This window comes from Argopecten irradians, chromosome 2, assembly GCF_041381155.1.
Source record: "Argopecten irradians isolate NY chromosome 2, Ai_NY, whole genome shotgun sequence".
Classification (NCBI taxonomy): Eukaryota; Metazoa; Mollusca; class Bivalvia; order Pectinida; family Pectinidae; genus Argopecten; species Argopecten irradians.
In genome coordinates, this window is record NC_091135.1 from 73051059 (window position 1) to 73070022 (window position 18964).

The following is an 18964-nucleotide window of genomic DNA, read 5'->3' on the forward strand; positions in this document are numbered from 1 at the left end:
AATGTCAGGATGTTGGGGTAATGGTGTCAGTGTGTACGTGTGGGGTAATGTCAGGATGTTTTGGGTATGTCAGGGTTTTGTGTTGGTGGTACTATGTACAGGATGTTGGGGTAATGGTCTTGTGTGTAATTGGGTAATGTCAGGATGTATGGGGGTATTGTTTTGTGTCTATGTCAGATACTGTGTAAAGGGTATGTTGGAGGTTATTGTTTAATGTCAGGATAAGTTTGTGGTAATGTCAGGATATGTTGTGGGTAAATGTCAGGATATACGTTGGGGTAATGTCAGGATACGTTGTTGTGTAAGGTCAGGATTTTGATGGTAATAACCGTGTTGGTATGTTTTGTGTGTCAGGATAAATTGTGTGGTTGGTAATGTCAAGATTGTGTACAGGATGGGTAAGTATTGGTGGTAATGTCAGGATATGTTCTAATGTCAGGATGTTGGGAGGTAATGTTGGGGTAATGTGTGTATGTTGGGGGTTGTGTCAGGATGTTAAACCGTGTAATGGTTTTTGTGTGTAATGTTAGGGTATATTGTAATGTCAGGATGTTGGGGTAAATGTTTTTGTGTAACGTGTAATGTACAGGATATGTTGGAGGTATGTCAGGTATTTGGGGTAAATGGGTTTATGATGTTGGAGGGTAATGTTTTGGTATAAGGATGTTGTTGTAATGTCAGGATGTTGGAGGTAATGTTTGTGTTGGGGTATGTCAGGTGTTGGGGTAACCCAGGATATGTTGGAGGTAATGTCAGGATGTATGTTGGGGTACTGTTGTCAGGGTATGTTGTTGGGGTAATGGTCAGGATGTTGTGTAATGGTAATGTCAGGATATGTTGGGGTAATGTCAGGATTTGTTGGGTAATGTCAGGATATGTTGGTGGTAATGTTTTCAGGATATGTAATGGTAATGTCAGGATGTTGGGGTAATGTCAGGATATGTTGGTTAATGTCAGGATATGTTGGGGTAATGTCAGGATACGTTGGTGTAATGTCAGGATGTGTTGTGGTAATGTGTGTGTTGGGGTAATGTCAGGATATTGTTGTGTATGTGTAGGATATGTTGGGGGTATGTCAGGTTGTGTCTAGGGTAATGTCAGGATATGTTGGGGTAATGTCAGGGTTTTGGGGTAATGTCAAGATGTGTGTACCGGTATGTGTGATAGTAAGTAATGTTGTTTGGTATTGTTGTAAAATTGTGGGGTAGTGTCAGGATATGTTGTGGGTAATGTAGGTTATGTATGTATTGTACGTTGTAGTAATGTCAATGTTGGAGGTATTGTTTTGTGTTGTGGGTAATGTCAGGATGATGTTGGGGTAATGTTGTGTGGATTGGGGTAATGTCAGGAGTATGTTGGGGTAATTGTCAGGTATGTTTGGGTAATCCCAGGATAGGATGTCAGGATGTTGGTGTGTAATGTCTGTATATGTTGTTTGTACATGTTTGGGGTATATGTCAGGGATGTTGGAACTGTGTAATGTCAGGATATGTTTTGTGTAATGTCAACTGTGGATATGATGGGTTGTGTCAGGATGTTGGGGTAATGTCAGGATATGATGGGGTAATGGAGTACAGGATACGTTGGGGTAATGTCAGGATTGTTTTGTGGTAATGTCAGATGTGTTGTTGTACAGGTAATGTCAGGTACGTTGGGGTTTTGTGTGATACGTGTGTTGGGTGTGTACAGGATATGTTGGGGTAATGTCAGGTTTTGGTGTCTATCAGGATACTGTAATGTACAGGATGTTGGGGTAAATCAGGTATCATGTGTGTGTAAATGTATACGTTGTACAGGTAATGTCAGGTATTGTTGTGTGTAATGTCAGGATGTTGTATGTACAGGATGTTGGTAAACCAGGGTATGGTTTTGTGTATGTGTAATACAGGATGTTGGAGGTAATGGTTTTGTGTGTAAGATGTTGTGTACAGGATGTTGGAATGGTTTTGTGTGTTAAGGATAGTTGGGGTAATGTCAGGATGTTGGGGTAAATGGTTTTGTTGTGTGTGTATGTCAGGTATGTTGGGGTAATTGTTTGTGTATGTTCACCGTGTATGTTGTGTAAAGATGTAAATGGAGGTAATGTTTGTTGTATGTGTGGAGTGTCAGGATGTTGTTGGGGTAATGGTTCAGGTTGTGTGTAAACCCAGAGTATGTGGGGATGTTGTGAGGTAAATGGGGGTTTTTGTGTTTAATATGTTGTGTAAGGTCTGGAGGTAATGGTTTTGTGTGTAAGTGTATTAGGATGTTGTGTGTGTCAGGTTGTGGTGTTGTGTTGAATGTACAGGATACGTTGTGGGTAATGGTGGTTCAGGTACGTTGGGGTAGTATGTACAGGTATGTTGGAGGTAATGGTTTGTGTGTGTATGATACGTTGTGTATGTCAGGGATGTTGGAGGTAAATTCAGGTGTATTGGGGTTGTGTCAGGATGTTCTGATAAATGTCAGGGTATGTTGAGGTATAAATGTGGGGTTTTGTGGGGATGTTTGTGTACAAGATGTAAACCCAGGTATTGATTTTTGTAATGTTTGGATGTACAGGTAATGTCAGGTAATGGTGTTGGGTGTAAATGTTGTGTGTATGTTGTGTGGTAATGTAATGTGTGTGTTGGAGTAATGTATGATATTGTTGTATATGTCAGGGTATGTTGGGGTAATGTCAGTTATGTGTTTGTGAGTATGTCAGGTATGTTGGAGGTAATGTTTTTGTGTCTATACAGGTGTACGTTGTGGTTGTTGTCAGGGTATGTTGTTGGGTTAATGTGTGTATGTGTAATAAGATGTTGTGTAATGTCAGGATGTTGTGAGGGTATGTTTGTGGTGGTAAAGGATACTGGAGTAATGTCAGGATGTTTGTGGGTAATGTCAGGTTTTGTGTGGTAAATGTCAGTATGTTGGTAATGTCAGGTGACGGTAATGTTGTGTTGTTAAGGGTAATGTCAGGATGTTGGAGGTAATGTTTAAAACATATAAGATGTTGTGTAATGTCAGGATATTGTTTTAATGTCAGGGTAATGTTGGTGATTGTAAAATGTTAAGTTAAACAAAGTAATGTCAGGGGTTGTGGTAATGTGTATGTTGGGTAATGTCAGGATGTTGGAGGTAATGTCATGGTTTGTTTGGTGTAAAAATGTTATGTACAGGATGTGGGGTAACCCGTTTTGGATGTCATGTGTATGGATGTTGGAGGTATTGTTTTGTCTAAGTAAAATGTTGTGTATGTGTAAGGGGTTGTAATGTCAGGTAATGGTTTTGTTTGTAAGATATGTTGTTGGTTGTAAATGTTGGGGGTATGATGTCATGGATATTGATTTTGGTTGTGTTGTAATTGGTATGTTGTTTTAGATATGTCAATATGTTGTGTACAATGTATGGGATGTTTAATGGTTTTGTGTTTAATGTATGTTTTGTAGGATGTGGTTGGTATTGTTTTGTGTGTGTAAAAAATGTATGTTGTTGGTAATGTTTACACCGGGGTTTGTTTATGTGTGTAAATACCGTATGGTGTCAGGTAATTGTTTGGGGTATTGTTTTGTACTATGTTGGTACATGTGTGGGGTAATGTTGTGTGTATAAGTTGTAATGTCAGGATGTTATTGTAATGATTGTTGTTGTTGGTACTGTGTACAGGATGTTGGGGTATGGTTTTGTGTTTGGTAATGATATTGTAGTAAGTATGTACAGGTATTGTGTTAACAAGATGTTGGTTGTATTTAATGTAGTAGATACGATGGGTATTTGTGGTAAAGTCAGGATTTTGTTTGGGTAATACAGGATTTTGGGGTTCATGTTGTATATGGTATTGTTGTGTGTAATTACAGGAATTGTGTTAATGTGTGGTTCACTAAGTTTTGTTAGTTGGGTATTGTCAGGATATTTGTGATAATGTAGGTTTATAGGTGTTAATAAGGATGGGGATAAAATGTTTAAAGTTATTTGTATTGTGTAATAGGTCACCAAATGTAATGTCAGGATATGTTTCAAATGTTTTTGAATCTGTGGGTTCATGTTGGGGTATTTGATTAATTGTATGGTACTTGATGTAATGTTGTGGGTATCCGTTTTCAATATGTGTTACAGGATGAATGAGTTAATTGTATGTTGTGTAATGTACATTGTTGTGGGTAAAGGATAGTTTTGTATGTTGTAATACATGTGATTGGTTTGGGTATGTTTGGTAGGTTTGTAAAGGATGATTTATTTTATATGTATTTTCAGTTCAGGGGTTTGTTGACTGGTACAGATGTCAGTGATGTTGGTGGAGTAATGGGTAAGGTCAAGTTTGGGTAGGGGGGGTAAGATTTTTGTTTGTGTTGGATTGTGGGAGTAATGTTAGTATGTTGGTAATTGTATAATTGGGTTCTATGTGTACAGGATGTTGGAGGTAATGGTTTTGTGTGTAATATACTGTTTACAGGATGTTGGAGGTAATCGTTTTGTGTGTAAGATGTTGTGTACAGGATGTTGGAGGTAATCAGTTTTTACTGAAAAAGCTTGCTTTTCCAGTATTGCTACGGCCCGGATGACCCACTAATTTAAATGCGATTGACCTCTCATTTGCATGCGATTTTTTCTCTTTTCCTCTTTCTAGAACAAATATGCTGCCATAGTGCAGTTAAACAACTTCTATGGTATTTCATTAAATAGAATAGTTTCAAACATGTCTACAAAAACTATAGCATGAACGTCTATAATTGAAAAATAGTGAGGATAATTTGCATCAGTGGTAGCGATCGGTGGCCTAATTCTCGCCAACATTTGCATATATTTATGTAAACATCCGGTTTGGGTAACACTAAATTAAGGAATTGTCAGGATTTTGGTATGTAAGTATCTAATTGTAGTTTGATGTATACATTCATAATCTATTATATAATGACAATTTTTTTATTCATCCCGACGTAAGAAAGATACAAAAGTTGTTTGTTTTTACATGTATTATATTGATAGTCATTTTGGAGAACAGGTACGTTCGTATTGTGATCATGTCATTACGATAGCCCACTGAATTTAACCAAGTCTCACTCAAACAGACGCTTGTTAACTACGTACGCATCAAGCGTCTGGGTGATCTATGCAGAAGCTAACAAACACGATAAATTCTGAGTTACGCTGGCTCCTTATCATTTCGCACGGATTGTCAACTAACGCATCCTTTCATTAACGAGGGAATATTTAATACATGGATACAGATACAACGAAATATCGTGACACTCAGCAATAGTGTAAACGGCCGAATGTAAACAAAGACGTCATCACGCAAAGCGGACCTGTGATGTAAACTTGCAAGTCAAGAGATATTTTCCATTTAATTATCGAGCGTAATAAATGCATTCTCATATCTGAAAAACACCGAAGAATATTTGAACACTGCATGTTGCAAGCCACCTTGCTAGTAAACTACGGAATTCTTTTTGTATTTGGAGACAGAAGCAGTGAAAATCGTAAGTTTCATTTCGTTTTGCTTCTTTGCCTATCATGCCTATGGGTCGGTATATTATTATATGAACTATTTGACAGACATCGGCACATGAAGTGAACTTACAACATCAGGAGTATGTGTGAATTCCTGCTTACATCCATATGATCGACGTTTTATTTTATTACAACGCAACAAAATTGAATATCACTTTAAATTTGAAGTAGTTTGTTGTTATATAATTAGCAGTTGACAAGATTCATTTTTGGTATTATTTTCTAATGCGATGACATCAAATTTAATATTAATGCATAGAGTCAATTTACCAGATTGTCAATATGTATATAAACATCACAAAGCATGTGTGTGTAATACACATGTGAATACAGAATTTCTTTAGATAAATAGAAGAATTGTAATGCTAGATTTATTTAAGACAATTGATATCTGGGATTTCGAAATTGGCGGTATGAACTTAAAACATCGATTAAACAGTCACTACATATATAACTTCATGGATTCAGAGAATTTATAATAACACTTACCAAAATAAACAATAACCTGTGCACTGTAATATATCATACATGGTAAATTTACACTTGCTCAATATTACAGTATTTGGTTTAAAGTAAGTTTTGCTAACAGTAAAAAACATTGTATTTTATCAATGTGTATCAGGTATAGGAGACAAATTAATTATGATGCTAATATATTAAAGATGCTTCACCGCTGACAAATGGTATTTTTTCACAATCAAAAACGGGAGCAGACAATTTAGTATTTTTCTTCAGTTACAAAAGTTACTTACTTTACACCATTACCGCCGTTGAAAAGTTTGAGCTCCAATTTCACAATTTTCCAATTTATGGAATGAAGTACTGAGTGCGCTTGACCCAAAGGAAAAATTAATTATTTTATATTATTTTTGTGTTAATAAGACTTATGAATACACGATTAAACACTAATTATTGTTCAAATGATGAATATCATTTATACTCTGTCGGCGGTGGAGCATCTTTAACTCAAAGTACTTGTATACATGAGTCCAATTTCTTCCTTTTGTCATTGTTAGATGATTTCTGTAACTTTTTTATAACAAATTAAGAATATTGATATATATGTTAAATTTTATAATTACAGGACTCATTGGCTAGTCATCTGAAGCAGATTCATAATTGTTGAAGACTGGAGATTATCAGGATTACTTTGGAAGCAGTGAAATGATTCTAAGGATGACTACCAGGCATATATTAAACTAGCTGCGACAACATACATGTAGCTCTGGACAACAAGCATATGGATTGGCTCTTCTCATTTGCATTGTTTCGTAATGCCAATTAAAACACAAAAATACAAAAAAGTAAATCCAGTATATTTGCAACTTTTGCAAAGAGTTGTCACCATTTGACATACTGCCGATTGTTATCAATCTGTGGAGAGATAGAAGGTGTTTAAACTTTTAACTTTACAGACTGATTCACATGTTAGTCTTTCTGTTTTGTTGTAAAATTCATACAAACAAAAAGAGTTTTCTTGGCTTGAATGAAAACACACTATATATGTTCTGACAGACGGTCATTATCAGAACTACAATTCTGTCCCATTGACTGTAATGTTGCAAAACATCAAGTGATGACAATTAGCGAGTGTCGAGTAACTTTGTATTTAGATATATATAGAAATATCCTACATTTATAATATAAACTGATAATTTATTTACCTATCATCACGCCTGAATTATCATTGCTACAATGTATATTTCAATGATTCACATCTGTGACACGGCCATATAAGTACATTGTATATGGAATGACATTCATTTATTTGCTAAAACAGAAACATATTAAACAGTTTTACTTGTTGACTTTGTGCAGTGTGTTCACCAAAATGACACAAATTTTAATGCTTCTGGTGACATAGCCCATTGGTTGTTCCCATTAGTTGATGCCTCTATCAAATGTTTTTACAACTGTTTCTGATCTTGTTACCAATACATGTATAAACAGTTGTAAGTAATGTGACATTAACAACAAGTTGCCAATAATGTGTGATTACATGTACGTTAATTTCATATTCTTAACATAATTAAATGGGAAAAAAACCTTTAAAACATAACAAAAAAAGTATTCATTTTAGTACATAAACATAAAAACCGATCGGCAGTCCGGAAAATTTGTAATCTGGGCGGTTTAGGCTGGGAACGAAGGTGTCCAGATTATCGAGGGTCCAATGTACATGTCAATGTATACAAATAACACACTGATTTTGAGAATGGTTGTTTTAATATGCTGTTAAGAATTCTCAGTGTCCATTTTATGCATTATATAGAGACAGTATCATACTGAATCTGACTTTGATATGACTTTTCTTCAATATTGCAGCAAAGTATCAAGAACTGCTCTTTACTTACTAATATGCCTGAATACATTGTGTGTATCACAGAAGAGAAGTAGAAAAAATAATGTATTTGTGATGTTATTTCATGTTTGTATTAAAGTATTTTTGAATAAACATAATTCAAATCAATTCAGTTTTGATTTTGATGCAGTAACCAATTCTTTAAATGAACATTTGACCCTTAGTTTTTGTCATTTCATTTCTTCTCTTGAAAATTATCTAATTAATTGCCTTTTGCCCTTTCCTCCTGTAATAGATCTGTACCACATAGTTCATCGGAAAAAAAATACTTGTATATTATATGCATTGCACATAGTTCTTTATAAATGAGGTCTGTAAACAACATTTGCAGCATAAGCCATGAACTTTTGTAAAAATGCCATCAAGGGATATCCATGTGTCAGATTATACTTTCTTCTTAATGGAGTCTTAATGTTTCCCTTGTTGTCATTTTACTGCAGATTGTTATTAGCTGTAGGTCTCCATGACCTTGTCCTCAAGATCAATTATCAAATAATCATAACTACAATTTTTTTTCTTTATTTTGTTATTCAGACAATTATATTCAAACATTAGAGAAAAGGTCACATGACACTGATTGTAAATATTTGTTGAAACTGTTGAATTCAAGATAGGTTCAAAGTTCAAATCTAAAAGAAATTTTCTAGCATTTTCTTAAAATCTTCTCATAATTTTTAGATTCATCTTTTGATATGAGGAGGAATGGTTGTCTGCAATCTCAACAATTTATCCAAAATTAATTAAATGAATACTTGGAAGATAAATAACCCAACTTGATAATGACATGGGACTTGCAAGAAAATACACACCCTAAAATGTTACTAATGACATATTTGCCTTCTTTGAACTAAAATTTTGTTACATCAATGCTTTTTCAGTTTAGTACTTACAGTACTTTGATTTGTGTGTGTATACTGTGTATAAATGTTGGAGGTAATGGTTTTGTCTTTAAAATGTTGTGTAAAGGATGCTGGAGGTAATGGTTTTGTGTGTAAGATGTTGTGTACAGGATGTTGGAGGTAATGGTGTTGTGTCTAAGATACTGTGTACAGGATGTTGGAGGTAATGGTTTTTTGTGTAAGATACTGTGTACCGGATGTTGGAGGTAATGATTTTGTCTGTAAAATGTTGTATACAGGATGCTGGAGGTAATGGTTTTGTGTGTAAGATACTGTTTACAGGATGTTGGAGGTAATGGTTTTGTGTGTAAGATGTTGTGTACAGGATGTTGGAGGTAATGGTTTTGTGTGTAAGATACTGTGTACAGGATGTTGGAGGTAATGGTTTTGTGTCTAAGATGTTGTGTACAGGATGTTGGAGGTAATGGTTTGTGTGTAAGATGTTGTGTACAGGATGTTGTGTTGGAGGTAATGATTTTGTGTGTATGATACTGTGTACAGGATGTTGGAGGTAATGGTTTTGTGTGTAAGATACTGTGTACAGGATGTTGGAGGTAATGGTTTTGTGTGTAAGATGTTGTGTACAGGATGTTGGAGGTAATGGTTTTGTGTCTAAGATGTTGTTGTGTACCGGATGTTGGAGGTAATGATTTTGTGTGTAAGATGTTGTGTACAGGATGTTGGAGGTAATGGTTTTGTGTGTAATATAATGTTTACAGGATGTTGGAGGTAATGGTTTTGTGTGTAAGATGTTGTGTACAGGATGTTGGAGGTAATGGTTTTGTGTCTAAGATGTTGTGTACAGGATGTTGGAGGTAATGGTTTTGTGTCTAAGATGTTGTGTACCGGATGTTGGAGGTAATGATTTTGTGTGTAAGATGTTGTGTACAGGATGTTGGAGGTAATGGTTTTGTGTCTAAGATGTTGTGTACAGGATGTTGGAGGCAATTGTTTTGTGTGTAAGATGTTGTGTACAGGATGTTGGAGGTAATGGTTTTGTGTGTAATATACTGTTTACAGGATGTTGGAGGTAATGGTTTTGTGTGTAAGATGTTGTGTACAAGATGTTGGAGGTAATGGCTTTGTGTCTAAGATGTTGTGTACAGGATGTTGGAGGTAATGGTTTTGTGTGTAAGATACTGTGTACAGGATGTTGGAGGTAATGGTTTTGTCTTTAAAATGTTGTGTAAAGGATGCTGGAGGTAATGGTTTTGTGTGTAAGATGTTGTGTACAGGATGTTGGAGGTAATGGTTTTGTGTCTAAGATACTGTGTACAGGATGTTGGAGGTAATGGTTTTGTGTCTAAGATACTGTGTACAGGATGTTGGAGGTAATGGTTTTTTGTGTAAGATACTGTGTACCGGATGTTGGAGGTAATGATTTTGTCTGTAAAATGTTGTATACAGGATGCTGGAGGTAATGGTTTTGTGTGTAAGATACTGTTTACAGGATGTTGGAGGTAATTGTTTTGTGTCTAAGATACTATGTACAGGATGTTGGAGGTAATGGTCTTGTGTGTAAGATGTTGTGTACAAGATGTTGGAGGTAATGATTTTGTGTATATGATACTGTGTACAGGATGAGGATGTTGGAGGTAATGGTTTTGTGTGTTAAGATGCTGTGTACAGGATGTTGGAGGTAATGGTTTTGTGTGTGTAAGATGTTGTGTACAGGATGTTGGAGGTAATGGTTTTGTGTCTAAGATACTGTGTACAGGATGTTGGAGGTAATTTTGTGTCTAAGATACTGTGTACAGGATTCTGGAGGTAATGATTTTGTGTGTAAGATGTTGTGTATAGGATGCTGGAGGTAATGGTTTTGTGTCTAAGATACTGTTTACAGGATGTTCGAGGTAATGGTTTTGTGTGTAAGATACTGTTTACAGGATGTTGGAGGTAATAGTTTTTGTGTCTAAGATACTGTGTACAGGATGCTGGAGGTAATGGTTTTGTGTGTAAGATGTTGTGTACAGGATGTTCAAGGTAATGGTTTTGTGTCTGAGATACTGTTTACAGGATGCTGGTTGTAATTTTGTGTCTAAGATACTGTGTACAGGATGTTGGTAATAATGATTTTGTGTCTTAGATGCTGTGTACAGAATGCTGGAGGTAACAGTTTTGTGTGTAAAATTTTGTGTACAGGATGCTGAAGGGACATTTTAAGGTCATGTACATCCTATATTCTAAAATGGTGAAGCAGCTTGGGCAGAAATTTCCTTAACTGGCTTGTTTTCTGGTAGGTTTCTATGTCTGGCAGTGGGAGGATGAGAAAGGCAAGTGGAATCCCTACTGCTATGATGTCGCAGTAAAGTTGGAAAAGGCTCGGCAACTCAAAGAGAATGAAGTAGATATTTCAGCTTGTGCAAGATCTTACCGGGTGGATATCACAGCTATGGAACAAACAAATTTAGCTACTGATGTTGTTAGAAATATAGCGCGGATCAAGTCTGGTAAGTGACTAGATTAAACAACATAAAGACATTGGCATAACAAAAGTATTATCAGATATGTGATTGAGAAACGTTTGAATTGAATTATCATACTGAAATAAATGCATATATAGAATACAATGCTGGTGTTATGTAATATAGAATACAATGCTGATGTTGTGCGATATATAGAAAACAATGCTGATGTCATGTAATATATAGAATACAATGCTACAATGCTGATGTCGTGTACTATATAGAATACAATGCTGATGGCATGTACTATATAGAATACAATGCTGATGTCATGTAATATAGAATACAATGCTGATGTCATGTAATATAGAAAACAATACTAATGTCATGTAATATAGAATACAATGCTGATGTCATGTGCTATATAGAATACAATGCTGATGTCATGTAATATAGAATACAATGCTGATGTCATGTACTATATAGAATACAATGCTGATGTCATGTGCTTTATAGAATACAATGCTGATGTCATGTAATATAGAATACAATGCTGATGTCATGTAATATAGAAAACAATACTAATGTCATGTAATATAGAATACAATGCTGATGTCATGTACTATATAGAATACAATGCTGATGTCATGTGCTATATAGAATACAATGCTGATGTCATGTACTATATAGAATACAATGCTGATGTCATGTGCTATATAGAATACAATGCTGATGTCATGTACTATATAGAATACAATGCTGATGTCATGTAATATAGAATACAATGCTGATGTCATGTACTATATATAGAATACAATGCTGATGTTATGTAATTTAGAATACAATGCTGATGTCATGTAATAAAGAAAACAATGCTGATGTCATGTGCTTTATAGAATACAATGCTGATGTCATGTAATATAGAATACAATGCTGATGTCATGTAATATAGAATACAATGCTGATGTCATGTGATATTGAATACAATGCTGATGTCATGTACTATATAGAATACAATGCTGATGTTGTGTAATATAGAGAATACAATTCTGATGTCATGTAATATAGAAAACAATACTAATGTCATGTAATATAGAATACAATGCTGATGTCATGTACTATATAGAATACAATGCTGATGTCATGTACTATATAGAATACAATGCTGATGTCATGTAATATAGAATACAATGCTGATGTCATGTAATATAGAATACAATGCTGATGTCATGTAATATAGAATACAATGCTAATGTCATGTAATATAGAATACAATGCTGATGTCATGTAATATTGATTACAATGCTGATGTCATGTAATATAAAACATAATGCTGATGTCATGTAATATAGAATACAATGCTGATATCATGTAATATTAAATACAATGCTGATGTCATGTAATATAGAATACAATGCTGGTGGCATGTAATATAGAATACAATGCTGATGTCATGTAATAAAGAATACAATGCTGATGTCATATACTATATAGAATACAATGCTGATGTCATATACTATATAGAATACAATGCTGATGTCATATACTATATAGAATACAATGCTGATGTCATGTAATATAGAATACAATGCTGATGTCATGTAATATAGAATACAATACGGATGTCATGTAATATAGAATACAATGCTGATGTCATTTACTAAATAGAATGCAATGCTGATGTCATGTAGCATAGAATACAATGCTGATGTCATGTTAATTTCATGTAATAAAATAAACAATGCTGATGTCATGTAAAATAGAATACAATGCTGATGTCATGTAATATAGAATACAATGCTGATGTCATATACTATATAGAATACAATGCTGATGTCATATACTATATAGAATACAATGCTGATGTCATGTAATAAAGAAAAACAATGCTGATGTCATGTAATATAGAAAACAATGGTGATGTCATGTCATGTAATATAGAATACAATGCTGATGTCATGTAATATAGAATACATTGCTGATGTCATATACTATATAGAATACAATGCTGATGTCATTTACTATATAGAATACAATGCTGATGTCATGTAATAAAGAAAAACAATGCTGATGTCATGTAATATAGAAAACAATGGTGATGTCATGTAACATAGAATACAATGCTAATGTCATGTAATATAGAATACAATGCTGATGTCATGTACTATATAGAATACAATGCTGATGTCATGTAATATAGAATACAATGCTGATGTCATGTAATATAGAATACAATGCTGATGTCATGTAATATAGAATACAATGCTGATGTCATATACTATATAGAATACAATGCTGATGTCATGTACTATATAGAATACAATGCTGATGTCATGTAATAAAGAAAAACAATGCTGATGTCATGTAATATAGAAAACAATGGTGATGTCATGTAATATAGAATACAATGCTGATGTCATGTAATATAGAATACAATGCTGATGTCATGTACTATATAGAATACAATGCTGATGTCATGTAATATAGAATACAATGCTGATGTCATGTAACATAGAATACAATGCTAATGTCATGTAATATAGAATACATTACTGATGTCATGTAATATAGAAAACAATACTAATGTCATGTAATATAGAATACAATAGAAATCTTGCATTGTGACGTTATGTTAAATGACGTCACAATCACTTCACAGGTTGATATAAGATTCGCAGGGTCCAGGTCGTACCAAATATAGCGTAAAGGGAATTTCCGTGACGTCAAATATCTATTGTGACGTCATCATTCAGCGAGATGTGTCGGGGAGCCGCAGGTTTACTGGAATCAATGTGACCCTGCCAATATTTGTGTGTAAATTTTTGTCAGATTTTTTAAATGATAAGTAAAATTTATTTCGTGGTGTTTTCTCAACTGATATTGTCAACCTTGATTTTTCTCTTCGAAATTATTCAACAAGACTATGGAGTATCGGGAAGAGGGGTTGCTCAATATCATGAAGAGGAAATACATGTACATATACATGTAATCAAATGGTTTACATAATGTTAATGCCATATGATAAAACAGATATCTACCTGTTTTCAGGTGGATACGGGGATTTATCAACTCTCGAAAGTGATATAACCCTTGGCCTTCCGCCTTGGGTAATATCACTTCCTCGAGTTGATAAATCACCGTATCCACCTGAAAACAGGTCGATATAAATTTATAATAGGTTTGCTATCTATGTCCACTTTAATAACATTGAGGTTTCCAAATGACATCAGGAATTGCTTAATAGCCTTTGCTATATATGTTCACTTTAATAATATTGAGGTTTCCAAGTGACATCAAGAATTAATTACTTTAATGATAATGAAATTTCAAAATTCGCTTAAAAAGGCCTTAGCATGTAACAAAGTGTAAAAATCAATCAGGTGAGTTTTGCTATTATAATAATACCATAAATTGGGATATTTTGGTGTGGAAAATTTTTGCATCAATATAGCTAAGATTGTTAAATTTTGGTGTCTAAATTTGGCTTTTTCATGTGCTCTTAAAACTTTTGATGCATAACTCTGAATATGTATTTGTATTTCATTACGATAAAGCTCTTTTGTCTGTACATATAGATTGCCAAGGTGATTGAGTTTTTAACCATATCAATAATAACACACACTCCTTTTTTCAGTGGAAGTGATTGATTTATCACATAATGTCAACATATCTAGTATGGATATTATCTAGTCAACATACTGGATCAGGTATTAATTTTTTTTTCGATGATGTTCGTGGAGAAGTTAAACTGAAAATGACAAAAAGCAGAACCGGAAGTCCCGGATGGGCTGTAGCAAGGCGGACGAAATCTGCTGCGAAGATGAAGTCTGGACCAAAAACAGACGTTTCGAAATCTGATGACTCCATTCAGGATGCGTGTACGGATGTGGAACTCAACTGTAAGCTGTGCACGAAACAGTATGTTGAAAATAAAGCAATAATGATGAAATTCCATCTTTGTCACAGACAATTCTGCATTGGATGCCTGGATTTTGACACCCGTAAGTACGAAATCCTGTCCAATTCAGTCACGCTATGGCTTTGTTCACCTTATAGGGTGACAGTGGAGAAAAGCGTACTAACTGATAGAAAAATCGAGAAGAGGTGTCAAGAAATTATTTTAGGTCTATGAGCAAAGGATTGCAGAGCTTGAACTGTAGGTGAAAAATAAAACTGAATTCATTGTCAATACTGAGATGAAGGATTGTATTAAGAAAGAAGTCAGCATTAAGTTAAAAATGGAAGAATTACAGCCCAACATGGAAGCGATTGTGTCGGAAATGAGGGAACTGAAGGAACGTGAAGATAACGAAGTCCTGTTCAACATCAAAGAACAGCCAGGACACGATGGGCAAAAACGCATGGAGGCCGATACGGCTGTTGTACGGGATTAGTTAGAGGTGATCAACGGAAGTCAAGGGAGGCCAAAGAATGTTATTCGACTAGGGAAACCAGATGCAAATACCAAATGTCGTCCAGTCCTTGTGCGACTCGATTCTTTGGAGACAAAGAGATTTTCGATGGTACAAATCTGTAACGACTTAACTAAATGCGAAAGTGAAAGTGAACTGAAGCTGGTGGAAGAGGAAAAAAACCATGGATACTAAGGAATTTTTCTACTGGGTTGGTGGTTCACCATGGAGAAGAGAAATAGTTTGTCTCACTAAAACAACTTCCATTTAAAAGAACAGTGATTTTGTTATATTAATGTTACTTAATTTGTACTCCGTATTTCATTAACACTCATTTTACCAACAGACATGAATATTTTCTATTCAAAATGATTAGATCTATTCCAATATATTAATTTTAGATATGGATATAGAGGCAAACGTTTGCCTGCATCCATAATTTACTTATTACTTATTACTTATAAATATGTATGTGATTTCACAAAAGAAAGAACCAATTTCACAGGTAGTTTGTGTTCTTTTCTGTTGAGGGAACATACTTTATATGGTTACGTAACGTGATTGGATAACTTATCCACATGTACATGTTCATTTTAGTAAATAGTTTGTGAATGATATAGTCCAATTTTGGTGTTTTAAATATTGTTGCGTATCATATGCCAAAATATGACCACATCCAAATATGCCAATTTACGGCAATACGTTTCTTAGTACTGTAATTTGCCAACTAGCTAATTAATGTAAAGACTATATGATGCTATATACTATTACCAGATGCAGATGAGCCCTCAGGGGAAGAACCAACAATTACCAGTTCACTCAAAAACACAGCAGCAACAAAATCAGTCAAGGTGGAACCAGCAACTAAATCTGGGACAACAAAGAGTGGAGGAAAAGCTTCAAAATCTGGCAAAGGGTCAGGTAGATCCGAAGGTGAAAAGGGTGAGTGTTGAATAGAAACTAAACTTTTAGGATAGATCCGAGGCAGGTAAAAGAGAAGCCCGAGAAACTATGGCCCTGACCATCGACACCAAAATTATTAATTTGTTGAAAAGACCAAGATAAGGGGCGCTTTTTGCACTGCTATATGAAAACTGTTTGGTATTAAGCTAGGTCATCTTTTCAGACTGCTTACAAAACACAGAGAAGCGCCACTTACTCAGTATTGGTTAGTTGGTCTATTGATTGACCTAATCATTAGAACAAGGTGGGTAATGCTTATCTCCCCTCTCTTACAGCGTTTGTTACCATGGTTGAATGCCCACATGTTCAGGCCCTTCCGTGGACATGTACTAATACTGATTTTTAGCTCACCTGGTCCGAAGTAGCATCCTTATGGGCTACTAACTGAAAATTGTACAAATGATTGGGCTGACCCCCCAGGGGCCTGAGGGGCAGGCCAAAAGGGGTCAATTTGGCTATTTCCATTTAAACGACTTCTTCTCTGAAACGAAGCATGGGATAGCACCCAAAATGCAATGGTAGCAACCTTATAGGGTGGGGATTCAAAATTGTACAAATGATGGGGCTGACCCCCCGGGGGCCTGAGGGGCGGGGTCAAAAGTGGTCAATTTGGCTATTTCCATATAAACGACTTCTTCTCTGAAACTAAGCATGGAATAGCATCCATAATGCAATGGTAGCATCTTTATGAGGTGGGGATTCAAAATTGTACAAATAATGGGGCTGACCCCCCGGGGGCCTGAGGGGCGGGGTCAAAAGGGATCATTTAGGCTTTTCCATATAAACGATTTCTTCTCTGAAACTAAGCATGGGATAGCACTCATAATGCAATGGTAGCATCCTTATAGGGTGGGGATTCAAAATTGTACAAATGATGGGGCTGACCCCCTAGGGGCCTGAGGGGCGAGGTCTAAAGGGGTCAATTTGGCTATTTCCATATAAATGACTTCTTCTCTGCAACTAAGCACTTGATATATATATATAGCACCCATAATGCAATGGTAGCATTCTTATAGGGTGAGGATTCAAAAGTGTGCAAATGATAGGGCTTACCCCTCAGGGGGCCTGAGGGGTGGGGTCAAAAATGGTCAATATGACTATTTTCGTATAAACGACTTCTTCTCTGTAACTAAACATGGGATTACGCTCATAATGCAATGGTAGCATCCTTATAAGGTGGGGATTCAAAATTGTGCAAATGATGGTGCTGATCCCCTGGGGGCCTGAGGGGTGGGGTAAAAAAGGGGTCAATTTGGCTATTTCCATTTAAACGACTTCTTCTCTGCAACTAAGCATGGAAGAACTCATAATGCAATGGTAGCATCCTTATAGGGTGGGGATTCAAAATTGTACAAATGATGGGACTGATCCCCCCGGGGGCTGAGGGGCGGGGTCGAAAGGGAGCAATTTTTGCTGTTATCATATAAACGACTTCTTCTCTGCAACTCAGCATGGAAGAGCACTCATAATGCAATAGTAGCATCCTTATAGTTATCGGATGGGGATTTAAAATTGTACAAAGTATAGGGCTGACTCCCTGGGGCCTTAGACGCGGGGCCAAAAAAGGGGTTCAATTAGGCTATTTTTTTCATATAAATTACTTCCTCTCTGAACCTTTGCATTGGATAGCATCATTATATGGTTGTGTTTCCAAATAAAACAAATTTTGGAGTCAATTTTAGTAATTTTTCTAATTGTAAGAGTCTTTGTGATAAATTACAAAAAACTAAAACAAAAACCAGGTGAGTGATACAGGCCCTCTGGGCCTCCTGTTCATGAAGGGGATTATGTGTGGACTCAACTGTGGTAGCAATAGATTTAATGGCCACACTTTTCCATTGTGAGAGGTTGGAAGTAGTAAGAAATACTTTGTCTAGAATAGTTTTAGAGACTGCAGTTTTAACATGAAATGTATTCTGTGTTGACTAATATAGATTTTGGGACTACAGGAAACATGAAATGCTTTAAAAGTTAAGGTTTCTATTATATACAGTGCGAACTGTGATTGTGAAGAAAGGAATAGCTCCAGTGGACCCTGAATGTACTTTAGCTGGGAAAGCAGAGGTTTTCACAGAAGGAAAAGAGGTTTGGGACTGCATGCTCAATCAGGTAATTAATATTTGTTGACATGTTTGGGACTGCATACTCAATCAGGTAATAAATATGTACTGACATGTTTGGGACTGCATGCTCAATCAGGTAATAAATATGTACGGACATGTTTGGGACTGCATACTCAATCAGGTATTTAATATTTGCTGAGTTGTTTGGGACTGTATGCTCAATCAGGTAATAAATATTTACTGACATGTTTGGGACTGCATACTCAATCAGGTAATAAATATTCACTGACATGTTTGGGACTGCATACTCAATCAGGTAATAAATATTTACTGACATGTTTGGGACTGCATGCTCAATCAGATAATTAATATTTGCTGAGATGTT

The 18964-nt window shown here is 35.5% G+C and overlaps 1 protein-coding gene across 2 annotated transcripts in view; it reads left to right on the forward strand.

The window, feature by feature from the left end:
• The window catches only part of LOC138316392 (poly [ADP-ribose] polymerase 2-like), a 107401-nt gene that overhangs the window by 47186 nt on the left and 41251 nt on the right, over positions 1-18964 (forward strand). For both annotated transcript variants that reach the window (XM_069258092.1, XM_069258091.1), the window contains exons 4-6: positions 10977-11186; positions 16328-16495; positions 18510-18625. In XM_069258092.1, the coding sequence (XP_069114193.1) occupies positions 10977-11186; positions 16328-16495; positions 18510-18625 (494 nt within the window). The remainder of the gene's footprint in view (positions 1-10976; positions 11187-16327; positions 16496-18509; positions 18626-18964) is intronic.